Source organism: Elaeis guineensis, chromosome 5 (assembly GCF_000442705.2).
Source record: "Elaeis guineensis isolate ETL-2024a chromosome 5, EG11, whole genome shotgun sequence".
NCBI lineage: Eukaryota > Viridiplantae > Streptophyta > Magnoliopsida > Arecales > Arecaceae > Elaeis > Elaeis guineensis.
This window is the reverse complement of record NC_025997.2, coordinates 91,067,639-91,094,915: the sequence shown is the minus strand read 5'-3', so window position 1 is coordinate 91,094,915 and position 27,277 is coordinate 91,067,639. Positions and strand designations below refer to the sequence as shown.

Genomic DNA, 27,277 nt, shown 5'->3' with positions numbered 1-27,277 from the left:
AAATCCGGACTGAGAGTATTGGATAGCTGTGAAAATATTTCTAAGTACTTAAGAAGAACTTAAGATATGGTCTTTGAGGGGAATCAAAGTTGAGGGTAAAAGGATATAATGAATCAGATTTTGTGTCTGATATTGTTGGTAGAGAGTTTATATCAGAAAAGATGTTTCCTTATGCAATATAGATTCGGTAAATTGGAAGAGTTTCAAATAACCGATCATTATAAATTTCAGAAGCCATGTATGCCGCTGCTTAGGGGGTTGCTAGGGAAGCCTTTTGATTAAAAAGGGTTTGTTGCATAATTGATGTAATGTCATTAGATGGGACAACATTGTATTACGATAACAGAGGCATCGTTACTTTAACTAAGGAGCCTAGGTCTCAACAGAATTCCTAGTACATAAAAGCAATAATTGATTATTTACAACTGTTTCTAGAAGTAAGACTTCGAGAATCAAAGTAGATCCCATAGAAACGTGGCAGACCCATGTACTAAACCATCTTACTAGCAAAGGATTAAAGTACATCTTAAGAAGATGGGGCTTAAGTCTATGGCAGATTGACTTTAGTACAAGTGGAAGATTGTTAGATGTGTCCTAAAAATCAATCGAACTGATACATTAATTTTTTTTAGGACATAATTTCGTACTTCACCTAATTATTTAGGATAGTTAATTACTATTCATGTAGTGTATGTGTCCATGAATCGTCCAATGAATTAATAAGATGATGACACATATTCTCAAGAGTTGAGAATTTTAGGCATATGTCATTAGTGATTAATTCATAAACTGCTCTCAATCGTAGGATTATCATGGAGACGATGATCGATTCAGATAGGTTGGTGTACGGATTGCTTCCTTATGGATAGATGAATCTCGAATCTACAATGTGGGAACATTGAGTGAGAGTGCAGGCGTTTGTGAGGAAACAAGGGTGCTGAGCGTGACTAACAAGAGAAGTCACTTGGATGTCTACTCTCGTCAGTGATATTCTCGATGCTGTAGTAGTATGAATGGTTCTTTGATCTGTGGTGCCTCGGCTGTTCACAATAAGATTGCTATAGTTTAACTACACCATAACTCGATCTTCTAGACATATGGAGCTTTGAGGTGTATGTTAGCTGCCATAGATTCATTGTAGGAATAAGGTGTGCATCTGAATGGGATCTATCGATCTTAATAGAAAAAAAAAGTCCTATGCGATTCACGAGACTGAGTTTAGAAAGTCTTTGGCCAAAGTAAATATGAATACTGAAAATAAGTTTTCATGAAAATTTATAAATAAACTTGAGTCGAGCTAATCTTGCATATGACAGATGATGGGATTTGACGAATTTTTCATAACCTTTTTGTTGGAACTCACGATAGAAGAACTGAATCACTCGATAACTACACCTAGAGCTTTATTACTTCTATTCTGCTAAGTTACCACTACATACTGCTAGGTGTCACTGGTGGATCTGAGATTCATCGAGCGTCGTCTTGATGATCGATGACTCTTGATGGGCAGAGTTGAAATTGTTCCAATCCATTGAAAGGAGTTTCAATGGTATTTTGATGAAGATCAAAATATATCTTACTATCAGACAGAATAGAACCTATGGGATTACACACAAAAGAGGTCCTAACTGATCGGGATATCGAATAGCGATTTTGAATCGAAAAAAGACTCAATTATCAATTTGATTGATGATTGAACTTATATGTAAAAGTTACATGGACTTACTAAGTGTTAGTAAGTTATAGGAGGATTAATTCATAAATATTACTAGTTATTTGATTTGATTAAATGTGGGCTGAATTAAATCAGATCTAATCTGATTAGATTTGGTTTAATTTGGATTTAGTCCAAATAGGATTTGGACTTAATTCTTAATTAGATTTGACTCAAATTGGATTTGAATTGAATTCAAATCGAGTTGAAATTTTGTTAGGAAATTAGAGTCCCACCAGATTGGGACTCTCTCTCCTTATCCATGTCCAAGAGGGACGTCCAACTAGGTTTAGCGTGGAGTAAGTGGGGCGCAAAAAAGATGGGGCGGTGGAAAGAGAAGAGTCATCTTTTAAGGACTCTAACCAACCTCATACAAATCCTAACTAATCCCTATTTAAAAGAGATAACATGGGGCACCTCTCAAGGTGATTACACGGTGAATTTGAGAAGGGTGTGGCATGAGAAAAATAGAGAGAAGAGTGGGCGGCACAAGGGGACTGGCGTGAGGGTTGTTGGGCACCTCTTTCCTTCTTACAACCAAAGGTTGGTTGTTAAGGTCTCTTCCTTTCTCTCTCTTTTTGTCCAAGAGTTGGACATGTCTTCTCCTCCATAGATGTCCAAGAGTTGGACATGATTTCACCTCCATAATCAATCTAAGAGTTGGACGGAAAAAGAAAAAAAAAGAGATGGGATCTCTTGTTCTTCTTTCTCTTGAGAAGAGAAAGGAAAAGGAAATCAGATTAGATCTGATTTTTTGATCCTCCTATGGATTTTTTTGATTTTCTTGAGAAGAGGATTAAAAGAGATCAAAGATTGGTATCTCCTTATTAGATCAGCTTTGTGTGGATACCTATAGAGGTCGGAAACTTATGCGCTTCAAAAAAACCTTGAAGACATCCATAGATCATCAAATCACGGCTTCAACGGATCATGAAGATATCCACGGATCATTGGATCGCGGTGAAGATCTACTCGCGCAAAGATAAAAATCAGATTTTTATTTTTGCTTAAATCTTAATCTTATACATATGATGATACCTGTGTTATGTTGAGATATGATCTCTATATATATGCTTGATTAGATTAGATCTAATTAGAGATTTATTTTAACATCATTCTGACATAAGATTTTTCTGTCACAATGAGGGTCGTTATGTTGTATGGTTGTTTTAGAACGATGTTGAAAAGTTTTTAAAATTTTTTTTGCTGTGTTTAAAAATTTTGAAATCTTTGCATGCATACCAGATCGTCATGTGATGGCATTTTCTAACAGCATACCTGCGGGGTGGGCTCTACAAGCATGCAAGGCTACAGATTAAATTATAAAAATTTCAGAATGATGATAATAATAATAAGCTTTTAATCCTCGAAAATCAATTTAATAAAAATCAATTAAATCCTTTTTCATAACAAATATTTTTATATAACATAAATTATAATGTTTCCTTCGAATAAAATATCCAAACTAAATTAAACTAAGCTAGAAATCTGGATACTCAAATATTTTCAAATGATCTAGCGTACTCTCCCACATCTCGAGTAATCATGATTCATGATCTAAAAGACAGAGAATTGTGGATTACACTAATCCAGTAAGCAACATAATATATCAAAATAGGGTCTAAGCATGCTGAGCAAATAAATTATATAATATTGACTGGGAGGAACAAATCTCAAGTAACACATATCTTTGAGAATAATTATTTTTCATAAACTAATAATGAACTCAACATCAAGCTACGACTAAGTAACTTAGTGGTATGGGTCTGATAATAAAAATATGTTGCACAGAGTGCTAGATAGCAGATACTACTATTTTAATCGCTGATGGTTTGGTGTTGAAATTAGTTTTTCAAATTATAAGTCGATAAGTTCAACGTATAATCCTCATTGGTAGGGCCACATCATAGCCATGGTGAGAACATATATAAAAGCAATTACACAAACTTTCCAGTCTAGTTTTCCAAATCCATTTCTCAAAGCAAATCATATGTTTAAAATAAATTATTTTCAATAATAAAACAATACATGCTTGACCCATTTTATTAAATAGAAATCAGAGAGCATAAATCAAATTAAATAACTAATTATAATTTTTTAAAGATCATTCGAAAGTACACTTGAAGCATTAGGTTGTTTATCTTGTCATGCTTCAAAATTTGACTTCAATTAGATAGGTTGGCTTCACCTATTCAATGTCATTAATAACTAATCAATTTTATTATCAATGACTGAAAGGTCTTAACAAACTAAGAAACCTGAAGCACCCAGATGGATCATATTAAGGTATTGCTGGGGATATGGCTTATGCCTGATAAGGATGAAGAAGAACAAGGCTGATCGGGCGATAGGCTTCCACAACTTGATTGGTCCAACTAAACTGTTTACACTAGATCAAGAATCATACAAAAATATATTTGGCACATAATGATTAAGGATATCCAAATGTATTGGGATCTAACAAGAACCTGGATGGAGGTCCGTGTGCTATCTAGCGGTCATGGGTCAGAGCCCCTGTATTGAAAAGTGAAAACAATATGATTGCAAGAGAGACTTTGGGGTCACTTGCCCTCTAAAGAGAAAAAAGAGGCTTGAGAAGAAAGAGATCAAACAAGATAAACAAGAAAAAAAAAGGATAGAAAAACAAGAGAGAGAAAGTGAGGGAAAAGAGAGAAAATCCCTCTCCTTTTTCTTATCTTTTTGTCTCTCTTTTTCTTTTTTCTTTTCTTTTCTTTTTTTCCTTTCTTCTTCCTCTCTTTCCTTTTTTTTTTCCCTTCTTCTCTTTGGCAGAAATAAGGGATGGTTTCTTGGGGTGTTTTGAACCAGGTGGAGGAGCTCTAGTTGTGGTGGTGGTTGCCGTCCGAAGGATCAGCGATAAGAGGCCACCAGTGGCGGCGGTAGGGCAGCCAGTGATGGAACGGAAGAAACATCAATAAAATAGGGATTCCGACCCTTTATTGGCTTATTTTCATGGTTCCCAATGATGGGGGCTCCGGACATGGTCGAAAGTGACAATGGGGACAAGTCCCCATCTCTGGTGATGAGCGCTGGTGGTAAAGAAAGGCTGGAAAAAGGAGATCAAAGGGGGGCTTTTCAGATTTGAAAACAGGGAATTTTTTCCTTTCTTTTCTTTGGGTTTTTCTGGCAAGGAACACGGCTAGCTATGAAAGTTTAAGCTGGAATAGGAAAGATAGAAGATCAAGGGATCTTAGCTTGACTCCGGAGAGGGCTCAGCTACAATCACCGGCGATCACAAAGGGTTCAAATCATCAGCAATCAACGGGAGAAGAGAGATAAAGGATGAGCGGCGGCTGCGATAGACACTGGTGCAGGGGTTGGGGGGATTTAAATAGAAGTGGAGGTTAGGTTTTCTTAGCCTTTGATGAAGTCGTGATAGAGGAGGACTCTTCTTCCATTGTAGATGACCAGGGGTCTCCCTTGTTTCTTATTTTCTTTTCTTTTTCTTTTTTTTGAATGGGAGAAAGGGCCTTTGTTTGGTTTCAGGTCGGGCCTCACAGAGATAAGAAGATGAGATTATGCATTACTTTCATGAAGTTGCAGTGAATGTGTTGGTGATCTCGAGATGACGGGATAAAGAGAGAATTTTTTCATATATAGGAAAACTTATCTTAGAAATCTATCTACTTACATGGTTCTACTTCTTAGTTGACTATATTATACCTTAATTGATGAAAAGGTAAGCTTTGTTAAGCAGGTTGCGGACTTTGGGCTTTCAAGAGAAGAAATGGTTAGTCGTCATGCATCTAATATCCGGGGAACTTATGGTTACCTCGATCCAGAGTATATATCATCAAGGTCATTTACCAAGAAAAGTGATGTATATAGCTTTGGTGTTTTGCTTTTTGAGTTGATCACAGGCAGGAACCCACAGCAGGGCCTTATGGAATATGTTGAGCTTGTAAGATTTCTTTCCTTACCATTTATTTCTTTTTACAATATTCTGCATCATATGGTGTTCTTTCCCTTTATGCATTTAGTTTTGCATAATTTTTTATTGGAATCACGTTAACTGTTTTTCATCTGACACACTAAGAATTAATATACAGTAATTGGATAATAATTGGTTTCAAATAGATTAATATCATTTTGTTCTTGGATGATATTTACAATTGTGAGAACTATTTGTGTTTTCTGAGGGGCACCTTAACAGAAAAACAGGGCCTTTTGATTCTCTTCAGAGTACTTTTAGCCAGGTCTTAATTGTACTGATCACCTTATCATCATAGGGGAAAAAATTGATATTGGAATGTATCTCATTGCATTTATTAGACAACTGGCATGCATCATCAAATTATAACCCTCATTGTGTTCCTTGTTGATGTTATCTGGCGTTTCAAATACAAGCAGTCCGTGTCTCTTCTCTGATCATCACTGCCCTTTTCTATTGCATATTATTCCTACGAACACATTCAAGTAAATGATCTGATGTTTAAAAAATAATTTTGTATTAGGCTGCAATAAATGCTGAGGGAAAAGTTGGGTGGGAGGAAATAGCAGACTCCCGATTAGATGGTATATTCGATGTTCCAGAACTAAATGATGTGGCAGCCCTTGCATACAAGTGCGTCAGCCGAATCTCCAGAAAGCGACCTTCCATGAGAGATATGGTCGAAGCACTGACCCATGTGGTGAAAGCAAGGTACAGCAAAAAGCACCACAGTAAGCGGTCTTTGCCCATCACAGTGGAGGAAGAATCTACAGATCAAGAACCATCAGATCTTCGGCCTTCGTTATCTGAACATTACAGAGGGGAGTCGGTTGACAGCTTATCTGATTTTTGATTGAGTTTATCGTCTATTTGTTCTTTCTTCTCTTTTTCATATTCTTTTCTTGCTGATAGTTTTTGCCCGTAACATCTTGGGCACAAGAAAGAAAAATGGGCTCTTGTAATTTTGAGGGTTGATGGGTTGGGACTCAGAATGTCCCATGGATTGTAATGTTGTTGTAATATAAGCCATTTCTGTTATCATTGTTGGTCTGCAATGAGAAATAGAAGGTGGCGCTGTTTCATGGTTTTCACTTGGTAACATTTCTTATATGGTCCTCAATTTAAATCTGGAATTTCTTTTGTATGTTTCGAGTTCCCTTTGTTCTCTTCATTATTGATGCTTCGACCGCAACTTACCCGTAGTTGGATCGCTCTCAGAAGAAGAATGTTCCCTCTACTGAAAGAAGATTGTGAATGATTGGAATTTTTGGCAGTCCGAGCACTTTTGCCGTTTTTGGTAAAAGGTAACAGGGTGTTGGATAGCTAAACAAAAGAACATAAATAGTTCAAAAACCAGGCTTACGTTAAGTAGGTCCAAACTTAGGAAGACAAGAGTCAGATCCATTCAAAAATCAGAAGTATTGAAGTTCTAAACTATGGCAAGACTCCTGACTTGTACACACAAAATTAGAGTGAGGGCCTACCTAAAATTGGTGTGGAAAATATTAGGGACCAAAGAGCAGCAACTTATAGGAGATTCAATATGAAATTGACTTTTCGATTTAATTTATTGTTGATGCGGGCAAACAAATGTCCATGGAAACAAATTGCATCATTGAATTAGTTTGCATGGTATGGCTGGGCACATTATCTTATGCAGTAGGCACACTTTAGTATGCACAATGTAAAGCCTTTTGTGAGCTAATCAAGGCTGATAAATGTTTGCCTACAGCAGCTAATTGGTCTTAGGGTTTGGGATGGTATAATGTCGATCATGTTGTTGGTGAGGCGCCCTTACCATATTATAGGGCAGAAAAAACAAGGCATTTTAATTTTTCAGTTTGAGACCGAAATATGATTATCTTCATAGGGTTTTGGCTGTCTAGTTACTTACAATCCAACCAGTGTTTTAAGCAATTATACCATCACATAGGGTTTGGTTGCTTTGACGCTGGCTTGATATTGCAGGGAAGGAGGGCCAAACAAGTTCTGAAACAAACTATATGTTACATCAAGCTGGTGCATCCAGAGGATGGTATTAGTGCATATTGAAGCAAATATGGTGCACATACATCTGGAACAAGTTTACATAAATCCGAAACAGCCATAGTGCAAGTGTATCTCTTTTCCTTTCTATATGCGAGTAATTGGAATATAAAATAGAGCACACAGGCAACCATGAAACACCAAGAGACGAGATCCTGGTTCTCATGTAGGTAACTCCCACAAGAAAAAAAATCATGGGATTGAGTCTCAATCAGGGTATGGCATGTTTGGCTGTCTGGGCCCAAAATCCCATGGAATTCATGGGATTGGGCCAGCAGAGCTAAGAAAATTGTTTGGCTGTCTGGGCCCAAAATCCCATGGAATTCATGGGATTGGGCCAGCACAGCTAAGAAAATCAGCTTAGGCTAGAGTTGTTTAGATAAAAAGCCAAGGGCCTTTGGAGTGGATCAACCTGAATCTCATAGGAAGAAAAAAATATCCTCAACAGATCATTTTTTCTCTCTATGAGATTCGAAGCCGGCCCATTCCAAAAGTCTCTGGGTTTTTATCTAACTAAACCTAGTCAGGCTAATTTTCTTAGCTGTGTTGGCCCAATACTATGAATCACATGGGATTTTGGGCCTAAACAGCCAAACAAGCTCTCAATCTTTCACCATCTTCCAAAAGGAACTGGATCCATAGGTTTGGTTTTCTTTTTCAAGCCAACGATCACAACATCCAGACAACGCTCGTTTGGATTGCAATGTCAAGGACACCTTTATTGGTTCATGAAGTCTTTAGGCACACCAGAGGATAACATATATTAAGAGATAACAACTAGTGGATCGTGTAAGATATTCTTTACAATTTAAGAGTGGATTACAATGTAGAAGGTGTTGGAATGGAATCACTTACATAAAGCTTCAAATTCTTTGAATAACTCTGATTGGGAGACACCTAGAATCACAGCCTTGAACCTGTGGATGAGACTTTACAAGCTCGATGCAATCTTCTCCTTCTTACCTTCTTCTCCTCCTCAACTCTAAGGCTGCTAGGGATTACTTCACCATGATCTACTAGCAGGAAGAGACCCTGTACAGAGTGTAAGAGAGATCTCTCTCACTCTTGCACCAATCTCTGTCAGCTCCTCTGTGATTTTGACTGAATTAGAAATCTATAAAATATAATTCCCTGTAAAATAGCTTCTATAAGAAACCAGGGGAGACTTGTTTTTATGCTTAATAGAAACAAAGATGATAACCATTGTTGGGTTATATTTTATTCATCCGATGATATGTCCAATACATAAAGACATAGCAGGCATGTTGTTGGGTTTCGGATCATGCAACGGAAGACTGGATTTCAAAATTTTTATGAAATCCGATAAATTCGAAATCCAAAATTCTAAGATCTCCCTTGGTGTATTCAATCAAGCATATATGCATATAAGTGAGGTTTAGAAATGAAACTTTAGATCAGTGAAGAATGGAAGAAGCCGGTATCCTTTCTTTTCCACGAGGCATCCAAACGTTCGCCCTCCAATAGGTAATCCACACGAAATCAGGATCAAAGAAACACTCTGGCAGAACTTTACCTTATCAAATTCTCCTCCCGATAACTATCTTGCCTTGCTAGGACCAATTCCCAGCACTCCTTCACCAATTCTCTCTTAAATGGCCAAAACCACTCTCTTAGCCTTTCAAAAGGATCTTCCTAAACCCTTGTCATGATGGAAGACTCCTTGTTTTGAAGTCTAAGATCTTGTCTTAAAGAAGATCCCTTGTCTTAAAACTACAAGACCTTATCTTAACAAGGAAAGGAAGAAACTTTATCGGACTTCTAATTGATTTTTATTCGGACCAAAGGAGGGGTATTTTTAATGTACGAATAGACGCTAATATGTCTATTCATAAAAATTTTGAATCTGGTTATTAACGTATCAAATACGTCATTTAATCAGAAGGACCGTTGTTACGCATTATGAATTCATATGATGTTTAAGCATCGTATGACTTCTTTTCAATAATCGGACTTCCTTATGATTGTTTGACTAGGTCAAATATGATCCTAGCCATCCAAATCTCATGCCATAATCTGATTAAGGCCTTGGATTTAATTTAAAACCCCGAGAGAGAATTGATACGTGAAAAGTTACGAATAATTTTCAGCCTTCTAGAATTGGCGCCACCAAGACCCCATCTTGGCCCTCCAAATGTGTTTTAACTTGGTCAAATCAATCAACCAAAGGTGGGGATTAAATCTTGACCCTCTAATCCTTATCACAAAAAAGTGATTAATATGCAGAAGAACTCTTAGCCCATTTGCACACCAAGAACAATTGCCGTGCGCTAAACATTATCCACTTTATCTCCACGCCATTTAGGTATTTTAATCCCATTAAAATTCTTCAAAAATAGTGTGCAACAAGATAAAGGAAAGAGGTTAGTTGGCATAAAAAATTAGGATTAGAACCTTCCATGAGAAGGACTCTAATCCTCTCACACATAACAAGTCCTCATGCACTAAAACCAAAATGCATGATCTGATTTCCATGCCTCATAAGCCATAGATTTTAATCTTATTAAAATCTCATAAAATTAGGCATTAAACCTCATCAAATAAGGATTAAAATGGCATAGAAATTTGATGTAAAATCTCTTTGGAGAAGGACTTCTTGTATGCGCACATTTCTTGTGCCAAACAATGTGGCGCCTTACACCAAGAGTCCTACCAACTTGGGACTGTTGATAAATGATGTTAAAATCATGAAAAAAATCCCAATTAAGGCTAATTAAAATAGTTACTAACCAAATTAAGTCTCACTTAATTTTGATTGACTTATTGGCAAAGTTTCAAATCCAAATAGATTAGGTTAGGAGCTTGGTTAGCCAACAAGTGCTAGCTTGTCAATTAGGCACCCAATCTGGATCCAATATCCCATGATTAAATCAAATAAAATCTTTGATTAATTTCTTGATGTGTGTGACCCTTTGGGTTCTACATGTAGCCAATAATAGGTCTGGATTTATGTTGACCCGAATTGATTAGAGTCTATCTAACCAAATTAGGTCAAGCCGATGCATATCCAAGTTGTCAAATTAGAACCCTTTCTAATTGACCCATGAATTAAACTCTTTAATTCATGAAAAGCTACAAAACATGATTGACGTCTAGCAACCTGTCATGCCTACCCGAAAGATGTAAAATTTTTTGGTAGAAATATCAAAAATATCCTTCAGTGGCAAGTTACCGTGCAATTCAATCCTTTGATCATCTAACATCCTGAATATGATTATGGATATGGAACCAAGTCAAATCCAATTTCATATTTATATTTCTCTTGATCATAAGATGATGATTTGATTAATGAAATATTAAAAATATTTTTTAATTTTCATTCTACTTTGATCAAAGTCTTCTTGAATCATCTCTCGATCGGAACAAGTAGGATGCGATCTCCTTTTATTAGGAGTGATCGATTCTATGTTGACCTACTCGTAACCTCCATACATAATCCACCATATCCAGAACACCCCGTACATGACTAAGTCATGATTGAGTATGAACCAAAACTATGGTTTCATATGCACAAGGTACCATGGTGGTCTCAGGTCTAAGGACCACATGCACAACTCCCACTAGAGAAGCATCTCTTGACATTAGAATTTCATAAGATATTTCTCATGTCAGATCAATTCAGTGAACTTATTCTCTAATGAGCACCCACACCCTTATATTAGTGTCTCACACAAGTAGCTTATGAGATCAGCTACCCTCTCTACCGAGCATACATAGGATGTGCTAATTCTTCCAGAACATCGATCCTCGACTCAATGTCCCTCTAACTAAGAATGTTCTAGATCAAAATTTTAAGATTTTAGGTCTCATAGGTATGATCTCATCATAATCCTAAAATCATTGTCCTGATCTATGAGATTCATCATGATTTCAATTAAAAACATAAGATGCAGCACATGACAAAAAAAAAATCTTTTATCAATATAAAATATCATTTATATAAGTCTGGAAGATTACAAGAAAAATCTCTTATATACATTAGTCGATTGGCTTGTAGGGCATATTCTTTTTAATCTTGTACTTGCACTAAAGCCAATCGCTCTTATATTTTAACCCCATACAATCGAGGTGGTGATCGAACTGCTACTGTGGTAGAGCCTTAGTGAACGGATCTGCTATGTTGTTCTTTGTATCTACTCGTTCAATGACTACATCTTGTCTTTCGACAATCTTACGAATGAGGTGGAAGCATCTTAAAATATGCTTGAATTTATAATGAGATCTTGGTTCCTTTGCTTGAGCAACAGCTCCAGTATTATTACAATAAAGTGGTACTGGATTCTCAATCTCAGGAACAACATCCAATTCGGTGATGAACTTCTTCATCCAGACAGCTTCCTTGGTGGTTTTATTTGCAGCAATATATTCTGTCTCAGTGGTTGAGTCAGTTACAGTCTGCTGCTTGGAGCTCTTCCAGCTCACTGCTCCACTATTTAGAGTAAAAATATATCCTGAAGTAGATTTGTTATCATCAGGGTCAGATTGGAAACTAGAATCAGAATATCATTCTAGTTTTAAATCAGATCCCCCATAAACTAGAAAAATATCCTTAGTTCTTCTCAAATACTTAAGAATATTCTTCACTATTTTTCAATGATCCTCTCCTGGATCAGCCTGAAAATGACTAGCAATGCCTAAGACACATGCAACATCAGGCTTGGTGTTGCGAAAATTTAGTGCAGGGGCAAAATGATAATTTTAAAACTTTTTCAAAATTACTATTTTACAGTAGAATTATTAATTAATCTCATTAATTAATACTAATTAACCCTACACTAGGATCTAAATATGATACAACAGCATGCATTTAAATTTGAAATTCAAATTTGAATCAGTAAACCTTTTACAGTACTGTGTTCAGAACACATCACCTTTTGCGGGTAGTCGATCACCGCAATCTGATCACCGTCGGAGGGCTCTGATCATCACGTCGTAGCCACACAAATGTCTGGCCTCTGTGGATCATCCACACGAAGCTCCCATCTGATCAGCTCCTCACGAATGCTAGTTCATGATTTCACCCTTTTGAAGGCAGATGTTGATCGAACTCCTTCGATCAATGTGTGCCGACTCCTCGGATGCTCCAGATCATTTGCATGGTTGCTTGAGAGGTTGATGGATCTCTCCTTAAAATTTGGTGGACTCACGATACTCGTGGCACACCAATCTCACTTCCCAAACCCTAGGTAGAAACCCTAGGGTACACACTAGAAACCCTGCGCTCAATTTTCTTTCTTTTCTTTCTTTTTCTCTCGGAAGGTTTTGGACCTTCACCTTACACACAAACTTTTCTCACACCCCAAAGTTTCTCTCCTAAAATTTTTACGCACGTCCCACCTTTCTCCTCTTTTTAAAACAACATCGAATGTGTCTTATCCGCGTGAGAGGATAAAGATAAGTGGTTGCACATTTGAATTCAAATCAAATTTGAATTCAAATGCAAAACCAACTCATCCCTATCCACTTGTGCATGAGAAGAGAAGGGGCGTGAGTTGATTTGTGCATGGAGAGTTTACACGAGAAACATTTTCTCGTGTAAAATATGGGGCGCACAAGATAAGACCATGGCGCATGGATTAGTTGGTTGCTCATTCAAATTCAAACTTTCTTTTAAATTTGAATGGCCAACCAACTTATTTTTATCCAGATATTTGGTGCACAAGGGTGGGCATGGGATGACTTCTGCGTGGAGAAAATTCATGAGAAGTTACTTCTCATGAATTTAAATATGCACAGAAGAAGTGAGATGGCGCAGGGAGAAAAGTCAAGGTGGTTTGAACCTAATTGAGCCAACCTAATCTAAATAGGTTAAGCACAATTAGAATAAATTAAATCCAACTTAATTAAGCTTAATTAAGCTCAATAAAATCCTAATCAAATCAAGAATTAACTAAACCTAACCCCGATCAAATCAGAGACTAAACCACCTTAGTGATTAGGTTAACATTTAACCTAATCGGGTCAATCCAAACTGAATCCAATTCAATTGGACTTGATCCAAAAATAATTACTCAATCAAATTGAGTTAATTAGCGATCAAATCACTAATTAAACCTCTCATAAATATTGAGTCCAAATCCGATGGGCAATCAGGCATCAGAGACCATCGATATGAAACCCTGATCAAAGAGTTCAAATTTCAAATTCAAAATTTTGACCCCGGTACCCAAAATGTGTGGAACTCATGATCAGAGAATCCTAATTCTCAATCATAGAGTCCCAGACACATAAGACTCATAATCAGCCATCTGATCAGAAAGGAACTACTAATGTGTGTGACCTCGCAGGTTCGAACCTAAGTCGGTAGCACAGGAATCAATTCCTGTACTAATCGAAGTGACCATCTAGCAATGATACCCGACGATCGGATAGGTCGAATAATCGCAATCGCAACATTCAGAACCTACGTGAATATGGTTACCGTATAATTCATCCCTTTTGACCCCTGTGTTTAGGACGACTCAGGGTTAAACTGTCAACCCTGATGATATCATCCGAATCATGCTCAACTCAATTAGTCCTGTGACTCCTCACTAGGACTACCCTGGCCAAGATTTTACTAAATTGAAACATGACTGTACACAGCTCCTAAACTGGAGTGGTCAATCCCATCTTGACACACGCACCGACAAGTCAAGTACTTGACTACACCCAGCAGCCTTCCGTCATTGAATTAGAAATTCAGGTAGTCCAGTGCCTAAGTGCAGTGAGTTACTTGCAAGTCACCGTGGCGGTCTCAGGTCGGAGGGATATTTATACCCATATCCCATCGGAGTAAATCTTGACAGCAGAAATAGCTCCGAAGTTGGTCACGTTCAGTGCAGATGTACCATTACATCTCACCTGTATGCCATACCAGTGTCTCCACACTCTTTGGTTATGAGGACAACCAACCCATATGGCACACAACGACCTATGCTCGATAAATATTATCGTCCTTGGTAACAACATATCATTTGGTCGTGAACATGTTTAAGGACTCAGCGACAAATCCTCCTTTGTCGAGTCTAAATAGTCCTAAGGACTTCACCACAACATAGGAGTTCATTAGAAGATGAAATATTTATGATGAAAAAATATCAAAATAACTTTTATTTATTTATAATTCATGTACTAATACAAAAGGAGCACAACCGTCAACAGGCTGACGATTGGCTTTGGGATACTATTCCCAACAATCTCCCACTTGGCCTAAAGCCTATCTGTGCAGATCTAATACCCATCTTCGACTTGTAGTCGTTGAACTCCTTCACCGTAATGGCTTTAGTGAATGGGTCGGCCAGGTTCTCCTTCCCGTCGATCTTCTGAAGGTCGACGTCACCTCGATCCATGATCTCCCGGATGAGATGGTAGCGGCGCAGAATATGCTTCGTCCGCTGGTGTGTCTTTGGTTCCTTCGCCTGAGCAATGGCTCCAGAGCTGTCGCAGTAGAGCAGAACTGGACCAACAAGGGAGGGTGCTACTCCGAGCTCGGTGATGAATTTTCTCAGCCACACCGCTTCTTTGGCAGCATCTGATGCAGCAATATACTCCGCCTCGCATACTGAATCAGCCACAGTGTGCTGCTTGGAACTCTTCCAGCAGACAGCCCCACCATTAAGGGTAAAAATAAATCCTGACACACTCTTGCTATCATCGCGATCAGACTGAAAACTAGAGTTTGTAAACCCTATAAGTCTCAAGTTCGATTCACCATATATAAGCCACTGGTCCTTAGTATTTCTTAAAAACTTCAGGATGGTTTTAACAACCTTCCAGTGATTCTCTCCTGGATCAGATTAGTATCTACTCACTACCCCTAGTAAGTATGCCACATCTGGTCATGTACATGTCATGGCGTACATGATAGATCCTACTGCCGAAGCATATGGAATCCTACCCATACGCTCTCTCTCTTGAGGTGTTGTCGGACAATCCCACTTCGAGAGAGAATTTCCATGGCCTATCAGTAGATAGCCTTTCTTGGAATTTTTCATGCTGAACCTTTTCAGCATAGTATCAATGTACGTGGACTGGGATAAGCCAAGCAACTTTTTGGATCTATCCCTATAGATCCTCATCCCTAGGATGTAGGAAGCTTCTCCTAGATCCTTCATGGAGAACTGTGACGATAGCCAAATCTTTATTCCCTGTAATGCAGGGACATCATTCCCGATTAAGAGAATGTCATCCACATACAATACAAGAAATACTACTACTGGACCATTAGCCCACATATAAATGCAGGGCTCTTCTCCATTCTTAACGTAGCCATACGTTTTGATCGTCCTATCAAAACGTATGTTCCAACTTTGAGATGCTTGCTTAAGTCCATAAATGGACCTCTGTAGTTTGCACACCTTAGACTCATCTGTGGATGTGAATCCTTCAGGTTGTATCATATACACCTCTTCGTCCAGCTCTCCATTTAGGAAAGCTGTCTTCACATCCATCTGCCAGATTTCATAGTCCAGATGGGCAGCTATCGCAAGCATAATCCGAATGGATTTGAGCATTGCCATAGGAGAAAACATCTCGTCATAGTCTATACCATAACGTTGACCATATCCCTTGGCAACCAGACGGGCTTTATAGGTCTCCACCTTTCCGTCTGTGCCCCTCTTCCTTTTGAAGACCCACTTACACCCTATAGATTTTACTCCTTCGGGTGGATCAACCAATGTCCACACATCGTTGACCTTCATGGACTCTATTTCGGATTTCATGGCCTCTAGCCATTTTTCAGAGTCAGGTCTCTGCATTGCATCCATGTAGGTGATCGGATCCTCATCATTTTTATCAAGTTCGACAGGATCACCATCCCGGACCAAGAAACCATAGTATCTGTCCGGTTGATGTGGTACTCTACCAGACCGCCTTAAGGGTGCATAATCAATGGGCTCCGGATCTGATCTAATCAAATCCGATTTAGGTTCAGTAACATGTGTCGGTTTTTTCACCTGTCGAACTTTGTCAAGTTCGACCTTAGAGGCAATAGTTTTTTCACTAAGGAACTCCTTTTCTAAAAAAATTGCCTTAAGGCTGACAAATACCTTTTGCTCATCAGCAAGGTAGAAATAATACCCTTTGGTCTCTTTTGGGTACCCTATAAAATTATACTTGTCAGACCTAGGTCCAAGCTTGTCTGTAATTAAACATTTAACATAAGCCGGACACCCCCAAACCCTAAGGTGCGAGAGTACTGACTTACGTCCTATCCATATCTCATATGGCGTTTTGGCTACAGACTTACTCGAAACTCTATTTAAAAGGTAACAAGCTGATTCGAGCGCATATCCCCAGAGGAAGATCGACAGACCAGCAAACTCCATCATGAATCGAACCATGTCTAACAGGGTCCGATTCCTCCTTTCAGACACACCATTATGCTGTGGTGTTCCAAGAGGAGTCCACTGAGAGAGAATCCCATTCTCCCCTAGATGCGTCAGAAACTCATTGGAAAGGTATTCACCTCCTCGATCAGATCGAAGAGTTTTAATACACTTCCCAGTTTATTTTTCTACCTCATTTCGGAATAGTTTGAACATTTCAAATGATTCCGACTTATGCTTCATTAAATAGACATACCCATACCTAGATAGATCATCTGTGAAGGTTATGAAGTAGAAAAATCCACCTCTTGCACTTGAGCTCATGGGTCCACATACATCAGAATGTACCAGACCTAAGAGTTCACTGGCTCGCTCACCTTTTCCAGTAAAAGGTGACTTGGTCATCTTTTCAAGAAGACAGGACTCACAGGTTGGAAGTGATTCACAATCACTAACTTCAAGAATTCCTTCTTGAGCCAACCTGTTTATCCTGTTCTTATTGATATGACCTAGCCTACAGTGCCAAAGGTAGACTTCTGACACATTATCTATTCTAGAGCGTTTACCGAAGTTTTGAACCACATTAACAGGCTGTGATAGTAAGTAAATTTTATTATTTAATTATCCAACAAATATTGTAACACCATTCAAAATGATATTGCAAATATTTCCTTTTATTAAAAAATCATAACCGTACATGGCCAAAAGGCCTACAGAAATAATATTTAATAAAAAACTTGGATAATAGTGACATTCACTCAGAATTACATTATGAGAATTGATTACAAGACTCATGATTCCTAAAGCTAGAATTGAAACTTTGCTTCCATCTCCAACGTTCAGGAACCTCTCGCCTTCATTAAATCTCCTACTGACCTGCAGACCCTGCATCGAATTACAAATATGATAAGGGCTTCCGGTATCCAATACCCAGGCAGTAGTATCACAAATCGAAAAGTTGCAAGGAGTTATCATATAATTACCTTGCTTCTTCTTTGGCCTGTTCGGGTCCAGGGAGGCAATGTATTGAGGACAGTTCCTCTTCCAATGCCCGTGCTTCTTGCAAAAGAAGCACTCCGCCTGGCTCTGGTCGTGCTTGCGCTTCTTGGTCTGACCCTGTGCTACTGTCCCAGCATGAGATTGCACCTTCTTATTTTTCTTCTTTTTGTTCTTCTTCCCCTTCCCAAAGGGTTGACGACGAGAAGAAGACCCTCCCACTACATTCACTGACTCCTTATGGAGTTGGTGATCCTTCTCAAAGTTCTGCAGCAACCGCAACAATCCGTGGTAGTTTACTGCAGGCTTTGTCATTTGAAAATGAGTAAAGAATGGGAGGAAGGACTTGGGCAAGGAATTAAGGATCGCATCCTTACCGAGCTGCTCGTGCAGAGGAAAGCCCAATTTGCTTAGGCGCTCAATCATCTCGATCATGTACAGTACATGATCAGTGACTGAGGCCCCATCCCTCATCCGAGCATTGAAAATGGCACAACTAGTTTTGTGCCTTTCAACGTCGTCAGGCGTGCCAAAGGAGTCGTTCAACATTTGAAGCATCTCCTGTGGCTGGGCATTCTCAAACCTTCGGCTGAACTCGTCATTCATTGCTGCCAGCATAATACATCGAACGGTGGTGCGGTCATTGAGCCACTTCAAGTAAGTGTCTTGGATCGCCTTACTAGCGTTCGAAGCTGGCTCCTCAGGTGCTGGATCCGTTACTACATAAAGGATCCGCTCATGCTCAAGGATGATTTTTAATTTTCGATACCAGCTATCGAAATTGGGTCCCATGAGCTTGTCATTATCTAATAATGACCGGAGCGACAGGGTAGTGGCCATAGCTGCATAAAAGAAAATGAGACCTCTATTAGTACATAAATTAATACTAAAGACTTGGACTTTAGTCTAAAGTTTTTTCCAATATTTTTATGAACTGGTAGCCTCATCCTCCAATTCGAAGAATTACTTTAATTCCTTAATGGGTACTAGAATCCACACAGACTACACACGAGCCCAACTTTGGTTGGCCAACCCATGTGCATCTATGGGTAGGTTCTTAACCAGTTGTTTCTCTAAACAACTTCTAGTAATTGATTTTGCCCCAGAACCTAATCAGTAGGCTTTGGCCTCCACTGAAAAGATCTGGTTAGGTCCAACCATTAACATGACTTAATTTAGTGAATCGGACCAATAAATGATCAGGCCCGACTTTGGCCGGCCAACCTAACCACCATCAGAAAGACTCAATCAAATTATCATATTATGAATAATAATTCCATTAGCCAATGAGCACCAGGCCTTTGGGCCTCCAATGATCATTGAATTAATGGACTCATTATCACTCACTTAATGGGAGGCTATGACTTAGTTATCATTATAACTTAATCATTTTAGGGACCTAATAATTTTGAAGATTTTATTAAAGAATAGTAGAGAAAAAATCATCCAGCCAATTTCAATCCTCCCACTGACTTCACCAAGTCAGATTAAAAAAAAAGATTTAATTAAAGCTGGCATTAGGAGCACCTAAATCAGTCACACTGATTTACCTAATGACATGGGTGAGCTCTAATCACCAAGTGATCTAATCAAAATCTAACTTACCGGATTGGCCAGGTAAGTGAGATCAGTGGTGGGGATTTGTCATTAACTCGTCAATGATTGAATCAATGCGAGTAGCTCCTGCTTAAGAATCACTGGTCAAAACTGCCGAACTTACCTTAGACACCAACCGGTTCATTAGTTTTAATTTTGATCAACTTAGTAGATAGGGCTCCACCGCGTAGCCATGAATTAAGTCCATCTTGGTCTAGTTAAAGACATGGACCCATTCAACTACAACTATTGAAGTTGAGTCTAGAGTATCCTTGACCTAATCTAATTCAACTTTTGATTAGATTTGATCAATTACTCCATTTAGTCTATTTTTTAAGCTAACCTTAGGTCTAACCCAATTATGGACCTAATTCATCTAACCCATTGACCCACAAGTTTATGCAATTGTCTTAGGTCTTAATTCATAATTCTAGACCTACTAGACAACACTTAATTCTTTTAATTAAGTACTTGGGTTGATGGGTCAGGGTTTGGTATTTCAAAAATAATTTTTAAATTTTGAAAGATTTTATTTTTTATTCACCAAATGTGTTGACTCATTTTACAAACGGGTCAGCACAATTCATAAACAGCAATCCTATTGCTCATTTCATAACAGAAAATAACTCAAAATAAATCATAAATTTTCTTTTAGATCTAATCTAACACATTCATGATAAATTTTATAATTAAATCCTTTCGCTGCTTCATCGGTATGGGATATAATTGCATCGGCACCCCTACCGCCATAGGAGACCCCATCGAATGGGAAGAGAGGACCTTTAAACCCTACTTTTCTCCTATGACCGGACGGCCATGGCAACCAACCCAATTAGATTACTTGCTACTTAGATCAAGTATATCTAAATATACCAATTTCAAAATTTAAATTTTGAATTTTAAATTTTAAATTTTAAATTTCAAAATTTAAATTTTAAATTTTAAATTTGAGATTTCAACCAAATTTCAAATTTTGAATTTTCAATCTTTGAATTTTAAATTTTGAATTTTGAATTTCAAATTTTAAATTTTTTTAAATTTCGAATTTCAAATTTCAAATTTCAAATTTGAGATTTCAACCAAATTTTAAATTTTAAATTTTGAATTTCAAATTTGAAACTTCTAACAAATTTTAAATTTTAAATTTCAAATTTAAACTTATAGATTACACCTTAATCTACGCATGCATATGTATATCATATTCTAGAACCATGCTCTGATACCATTTGTTGTGAAAATTTAGTGCAGGGGCAAAATGGTAATTTTAAAATTTTTTCAAAATTACTATTTTACAGTGGAATTATTAATTAATCTTATTAATTAATACTAATTAACCCTACACTAGGATCTAAATATGATACAACAGCATGCATTTAAATTTGAAATTCAAATTTGAATCAGTAAACCTTTTACAATACTGTGTTCAGAACACATCATCTTTTGCGGATAGTCGATCACCGTAATCTGATCATCGTCGGAGGGTTCTGATTGTCACATCGTAGCCACACAAATGTCTGGCCTCTGCGGATCATCCACACGAAGCTCCCATCTGATCAGCTCCTCACGAATGCTAGTTCGTGATTTCATCCTTTTGAAGGCAGATGTTGATTGAACTCCTTCGATCAATGTGTGCTGACTCCTCAGATACTCCAGATTATTTGCACAGTTGCTTGAGAGGCTGATGGATCTCTTCCTAAAATTTGATGGACTCACGACACTCGTGGCACACCAATCTCACTTTCCAAACCCTAGGTAGAAACCCTGCGCTTAATTTTCTTTCTTTTTCTCTCGAAAGGTTTTGGACCTTCACCTTACGCACAAACTTTCCTCACACCCCAAAGTTTCTCTCCTAAAATTTCTACACACGTCCCACCTTTCTCCTCTTTTTAAAACAACATCGAACGTGTCTTATCCGCGTGAGAGGATAAAGATAAGTGGTTGCACATTTGAATTCAAATCAAATTTGAATTCAAATGCAAAACCAACTCATCCCTATCCACTTGTACGTGAGAAGAGAAGGGGCGTGAGTTGATTTGTGCATGGAGAGTTTACATGAGAAATATTTTCTCGTGTAAAATATGGGGCGCACAAGATAAGACCATGGCGCATGGATTAGTTGGTTGCTCATTCAAATTCAAACTTTCTTTTGAATTTGAATGGCCAACCAACTTATTTTTATCCAGATATTTGGCACACAAGGGTGGGCATGGGATAGCTTCTGTGTGGAGAAAATTCATGAGAAGTTGCTTCTCGTGAATTTAAATATGAACAGAAGAAGTGAGGTGGCACAGGGAGAAAAGTCAAGGTGGTTTGAACCTAATTGAGCCAACCTAATCTAAATAGGTTAAGCACAATTAGAATAAATTAAATCTAACTTAATTAGGCTTAATTAAGCTCAATAAAATCTTAATCAAATCAAGAATTAACTAAACCTAACCCTTGATCAAATCAGGGACTAAACCACCTTAGCGATTAGGTCAACATTTAACCTAATCGGGTCAATCCAAACGGAATCCAATTCAATTGGACTTGATCCAAAAATAATTACTCAATCAAATTGAGTTAATTAGTGATCAAATCACTAATTAAATCTCTCATAAATATTGAGTCCAAATTCGATGGGCAATCAGGCATCAGAGACCATCGATATGAAACCCTGATCAAAGAGTTCAAATTTCAAATTCAAAATTTAAAATTCAAAATTTTGACCCCGGTACCCAAAATATGTGGAACTCATGATTAGAAAATTCTAATTCTCAATCATAGAGTTTCAGACACATAAGACTCATAATCAGCCATCTGATCAGAAAGGAACCACTAATGTGTGTGACCCCGCAGGTTCGAACCTAAGCCGGTAGCACAGGAACCAATTCCTGTACTAATCGAAGTGACCATCTAGCAATGGTACCTGATGATCGGATAGGTCGAATAATCACAATCGCAATATTCAGAACCTATGTGAATATGGTTACCGTATAATTCATCCCTTTTGACCCCTGTGTTTAGGATGACTCAGGGTTAAATTATCAACCCTGATGATATCATCCGAATCGTGCTCAACTCAATTAGTCCTGTGACTCCTCACTAGGACTATCCTGACCAAGGTTTTGGTAAATTGAAACACGACTGTACACAGCTCCTAAACTGGAGTGGTCAATCCCATCTTGACACACGCACCGACAAGTCAAGTACTTGACTACACCCAGCAGCCTTCCGTCATTGAATTAGAAATTTAGGTAGTCCAGTGCCTAAGTGCAGTGAGTTCCTTGCAAGTCACCGTGGCGGTCTCAGGTTGGAGGGACATTTATATCCATATCCCATTAGAGCAAATCTTGACAGCAGAAATAGCTCCGAAGTTGGTCACGTTCAGTACAGATGTACCATTACATCTCACCTGTATGCCATACTAGTATCTCCACACTCTTTGGTTATGAGGACAACCAACCCATATGGCATACAACGACCTATGCTCGATAAACGTTGTCGTCCTTGGTAACAACGTATCATTTGGTCGTGAACATGTTTAAGGACTAAGCGACAAATCCTCCTTTGTCGAGTCTAAATAGTCCTGAGGACTTCACCACAACACAGGAGTTCATTAGAAGATGAAACATTTGTGATGAAAAAATATCAAAATAATTTTTATTTATTTATAATTCATGTACTAATACAAAAGGAGCACAACCGTCAACAGGCTGACGATTGGCTTTGGAACACTATTCCCAACACTTGGTACATAGCATTGCATACATGATTGATCTTATTACCGAAGCATAGGGAACAGAACTCCTTTTTTTTCTCTCTTCAGGTGTCTTAGGAGATATTTTTTTAAAGAGATGTATGCCTTGACTCATGGGTAAGTAATCTCTCTTACTCCCATCAATGCTGAACCTTTTCAGCATAAGGTCTATGTACCTTGACTGGGATAAGCCTAGCATCCTTTTAGATCTATCTTTGTAGATCTTTATACCAAGTATAAAGGATGCTTCACCCAAGTCTTTCATGAAAAACTTAGATAATAGCCATAACTTGATCGATTGTAATATTGAGATATCATTCCCAATGAGAAGTATGTCATCTACATACAAAACTAAGAAGACAATGGTACTCCCACTAGTCTTCTTATATACACAAGGTTCATCCACATTTTTGATGAAGCCATATTCTCTGACTGTTACATCAAAATGGATGTTCCAGCTCCTCAAGGTCTACTTTAATTTATAAATAGATTTCTTAAGCTTACATACTTGATTTGATCTCTCACTTGAGATAAATCCTTCTGGTTGGGATATATAGACTTCTTTCTCAAGATAACCATTAAGAAAGGCAGCTTTTATATCAATTTGTCAGATTTCATAATCATGGTATGCAGCTATAGCAAGCATAATCCGAATTGATTTGAGCATGACAACAGGTGAAAATATTTCATCATAATCGATGCCCTATTTTTGTCTGAAATCTTTAGCCACCAATCTGGCTTTGTAGGTTTCTACTTGGCCATCTGCTCTAATCTTTTTTTTATAGACCCATTTACATCCGATAGGGGTAACACCCTCTGATGGATCAATCAAAGTCCATACTTGGTTGGTGTATATGGAATCTGTAGGAACCAGATCTAGGGCTTCAGGGTTAGATCTTGAAACTATTTCAAGATCATACAGCGGAAGACTAAAATAAATCAAAATTTATTTTCTAAAATCAGAGAATCCCTAGATCTAAGATCCTATTACATGATTATTACATAGTATTAAATCAAAAATTAAAATATATAAATATAGCATGAACTACATGTTGATCATATCAACATGTTTCTATACCACATCTAATGTATGTATTAAACAATAGATCAGATCTATTACCTTGCAAGTTAGACGCTCTAACCTCACTGATCCGGGCTTAAGGATGATGTTGCAAGCCACACACGCATCCAACCTCTAGGAGTCATCCACATGAGCCCACGAATCTCGATCAGAAGTCCTGCTTCAGGAAATCAGCACAGTATGCTAGTACTGCGCTGATCCTTCTTTGATGGTTGATCAGGTGCCTCCTTCTTCTTGATTTGGACTCTTCCAAATATGGAAAGTATAAGGAGGAGTTTCAGATCTGAGACACTCTCAGGAAACTCAAGATGGAGGGAGGAAAGATATGAAAACAAAAACCCTAGAAGAAGACCCTCTTCTTCTTCACGTTTTTCTCTCTAGACACCCAAACTTGCATCTTTTATATCTCCACGACCTAAAGGTATTTCTCTCTAATATTTGGATGGATCAAAGGTCTCTCAAATCTCTAACTTTTTCTAAAATTTCATGAAAAAACTCATCTTATATAGAGAGATATGATAGAGTCCTTGTCTAGGTCAAACACCTAGTCAAGGCTTATCCAAACATGGCAAGTTAAGGGATGCCCAACTCTTGAGCACCTCCTCCATATTTTCATGCATGGATCACCAGAAAAGAGTGCACAATGTAAACTCTAAAAGCCACAAAAATTTCAAAAAAATTTTTGGATAAATTCGATGCAAAATTGAAAGAGTTTTGGATTTCTAAAACTCTATCTCATAGAATTCGAAATCCAAACTTATTCCTTTTAGATTTGATCCAAACCACCTTCCATATAAGAAAGAAGAAAGGAGACCTTTTATGAACGTGGGAGAGATCTAAGAGAGGGCTTTTGTCGCAAAAAATAAGTGGAGATTGGTGTTGAATAAGAGAGAGGGCGTGGAGATGGCTTATGTGGCGCAAGGTGGAATCCTAGTCTTACTAGGATTCTGTCTTATGACTTGTTTTAATTTGGTTTTTCAAACCAAATCAAATCAAAATTAGATCAACCCAATTAAAATAGGTCTTAACCTAATTAAAAATTTAATTTAATCAGATTAAATTAGATTTAAATCTGATTTAATTTTCTAATCAAATTAGAAATTAGATTGACCCAAGTCCTAGTTGAACTAGGACTAGTTTTTTCTTGCACTTGGCTTATCCAATAAACCAATTGGACTTGATCCAATTAAGTCCAAACTAAATCTAATTAAATCATATTTAATTAGACTTAATCTCAGCCCATTGGCTTAATCAAATTAAGCCAATTAGCAATCAAATTGCTAATCGATCCTCCTGCAACACTTGTACTGGGTTAAATGTCAATCGTATTGATCATTTAACCCTAGAACGATTCTTAATCGTTGATCAACCATCTGATCGGATCATGAACTCTAATGTGTGTGACCTCATAGGTCTGAACTTAAGTCGGTAGCACAGAAATAAATTCTTGTACCAATCGAAGTGACCATCTAGCAATGGTTCCCGACGACCGGATAGGTCGAATGTGTAGAACAACATCCTTAGAACCCATGCGGATATAGTTTTCATATAATTCATCTCCTTGACCAAAATGATCATAGGACACCCCAGAGTTCAACTGTCAACTCTGATCAGGTTGTCCACATTGTATTTCAAAATATCAAATCCATCTGATGGATTACTCTGGCCAAGGTTTTGCTAAATTGAAATACAGTGACTCATTCTTCTCCAACTCTTGGAGTGGTCAATCCCATCTCGATCACACTCTGACTTTGCAAGTACTTGACTGTGCCCAGAAGCCTTCCGTCCCTGAATTAGAAATTCAGTTAGTCCAGTACCAAAGCACAGTGAGTTGCTTGCAAGTCACTGAGGCGATCTCAGGTCTAAGGGACACTTATACCTATATCCCATCAGAGACATTCTCGACAGCAGAATGCTCTGGAGTTGGTCACGTTCAATGATGATGTACCCTTACATCTCACTTGTATGCCATACCAGTGTCTCCACACTCTTTGGTTAAGAGGACAACCAACCCATATGGCCTACAGCGACCTATGCTCGATAGAAGCTGTCGTCCTTATTAACAGCCTATCATTTGGTCGTGAACAGTTTTAAGGACTAATCGATAAATCCTCTCTTTATCAAACTTAAATAGTCCTAAGGACTTCATCATAACAACGGAGTTCATTAGAAGATGAAAGCTTATGATGAAGATGCCAAATATATATTTTATTTATTAACAAATCAATTACAATACTTGGTTGCTCAACCATCAACAGCTTGACGATTGGCTTTTTGGGATACATTTTCCAACAACTCCCACTTGTCCTAAAGCCACTCGGCACAGTATCTAATACCCATCTTCGACTTGTGGTTGTCGAACTCCTTTATTGCCAGGGCTTTAGTGAAGGGGTCGGCTAGGTTCTCCTTTCCGTCGATCTTCTGAAGGTCGACGTCACCTCGATCCACGATCTCTCAGACCAGGTGGAAGCGGTGCAAGATGTACTTTGTTCGCTGGTGTGCTTTGGGTTTCTTTGCCTGAGCTATGGCACCAGTGCTGTCGCAGTAGAGCAGGACTGGACCATCGAGGGAGGGTGCTACTCCGAGCTCGTTGATGAATTTCCTCAGCCACACAGCTTCCTTCGCGGCATCTGATGCTGCGATATACTCCGCTTCACAAACAGAGTCCGCCACAGTATGCTGCTTGGAACTCTTCCAGTAGATGGCTCCACCATTCAGAGTAAAGACATAACCCGACACACTCCTACTGTCATTATGGTCAGATTGAAAGCTAGAGTCTATGAACCCCACAAGTTTCAGATCTGACTTGCCATAAACTAACCATTGG

At 38.2% G+C, this 27,277-nt stretch overlaps 1 protein-coding gene across 5 annotated transcripts in view; it reads left to right on the top strand.

Annotated features, from left to right (window-relative positions):
- The window catches only part of LOC105035138 (calcium/calmodulin-regulated receptor-like kinase 1), a 53,162-nt gene extending 46,368 nt beyond the window's left edge, over positions 1–6,794 (top strand). For 4 of the 5 annotated variants that reach the window (XM_019847245.3, XM_019847246.3, XM_029261855.2 and 1 more), the window contains 2 exons: positions 5,430–5,633; positions 6,187–6,794. In XM_019847245.3, coding sequence (XP_019702804.1) covers positions 5,430–5,633; positions 6,187–6,516 — 534 coding nt within the window. In that variant the 3' untranslated portion in view covers positions 6,517–6,794. The remainder of the gene's footprint in view (positions 1–5,429; positions 5,634–6,186) is intronic. The other variant, XM_073258001.1, reaches the window with a different exon arrangement.
- The last annotated feature ends 20,483 nt before the right edge of the window (positions 6,795–27,277 follow it).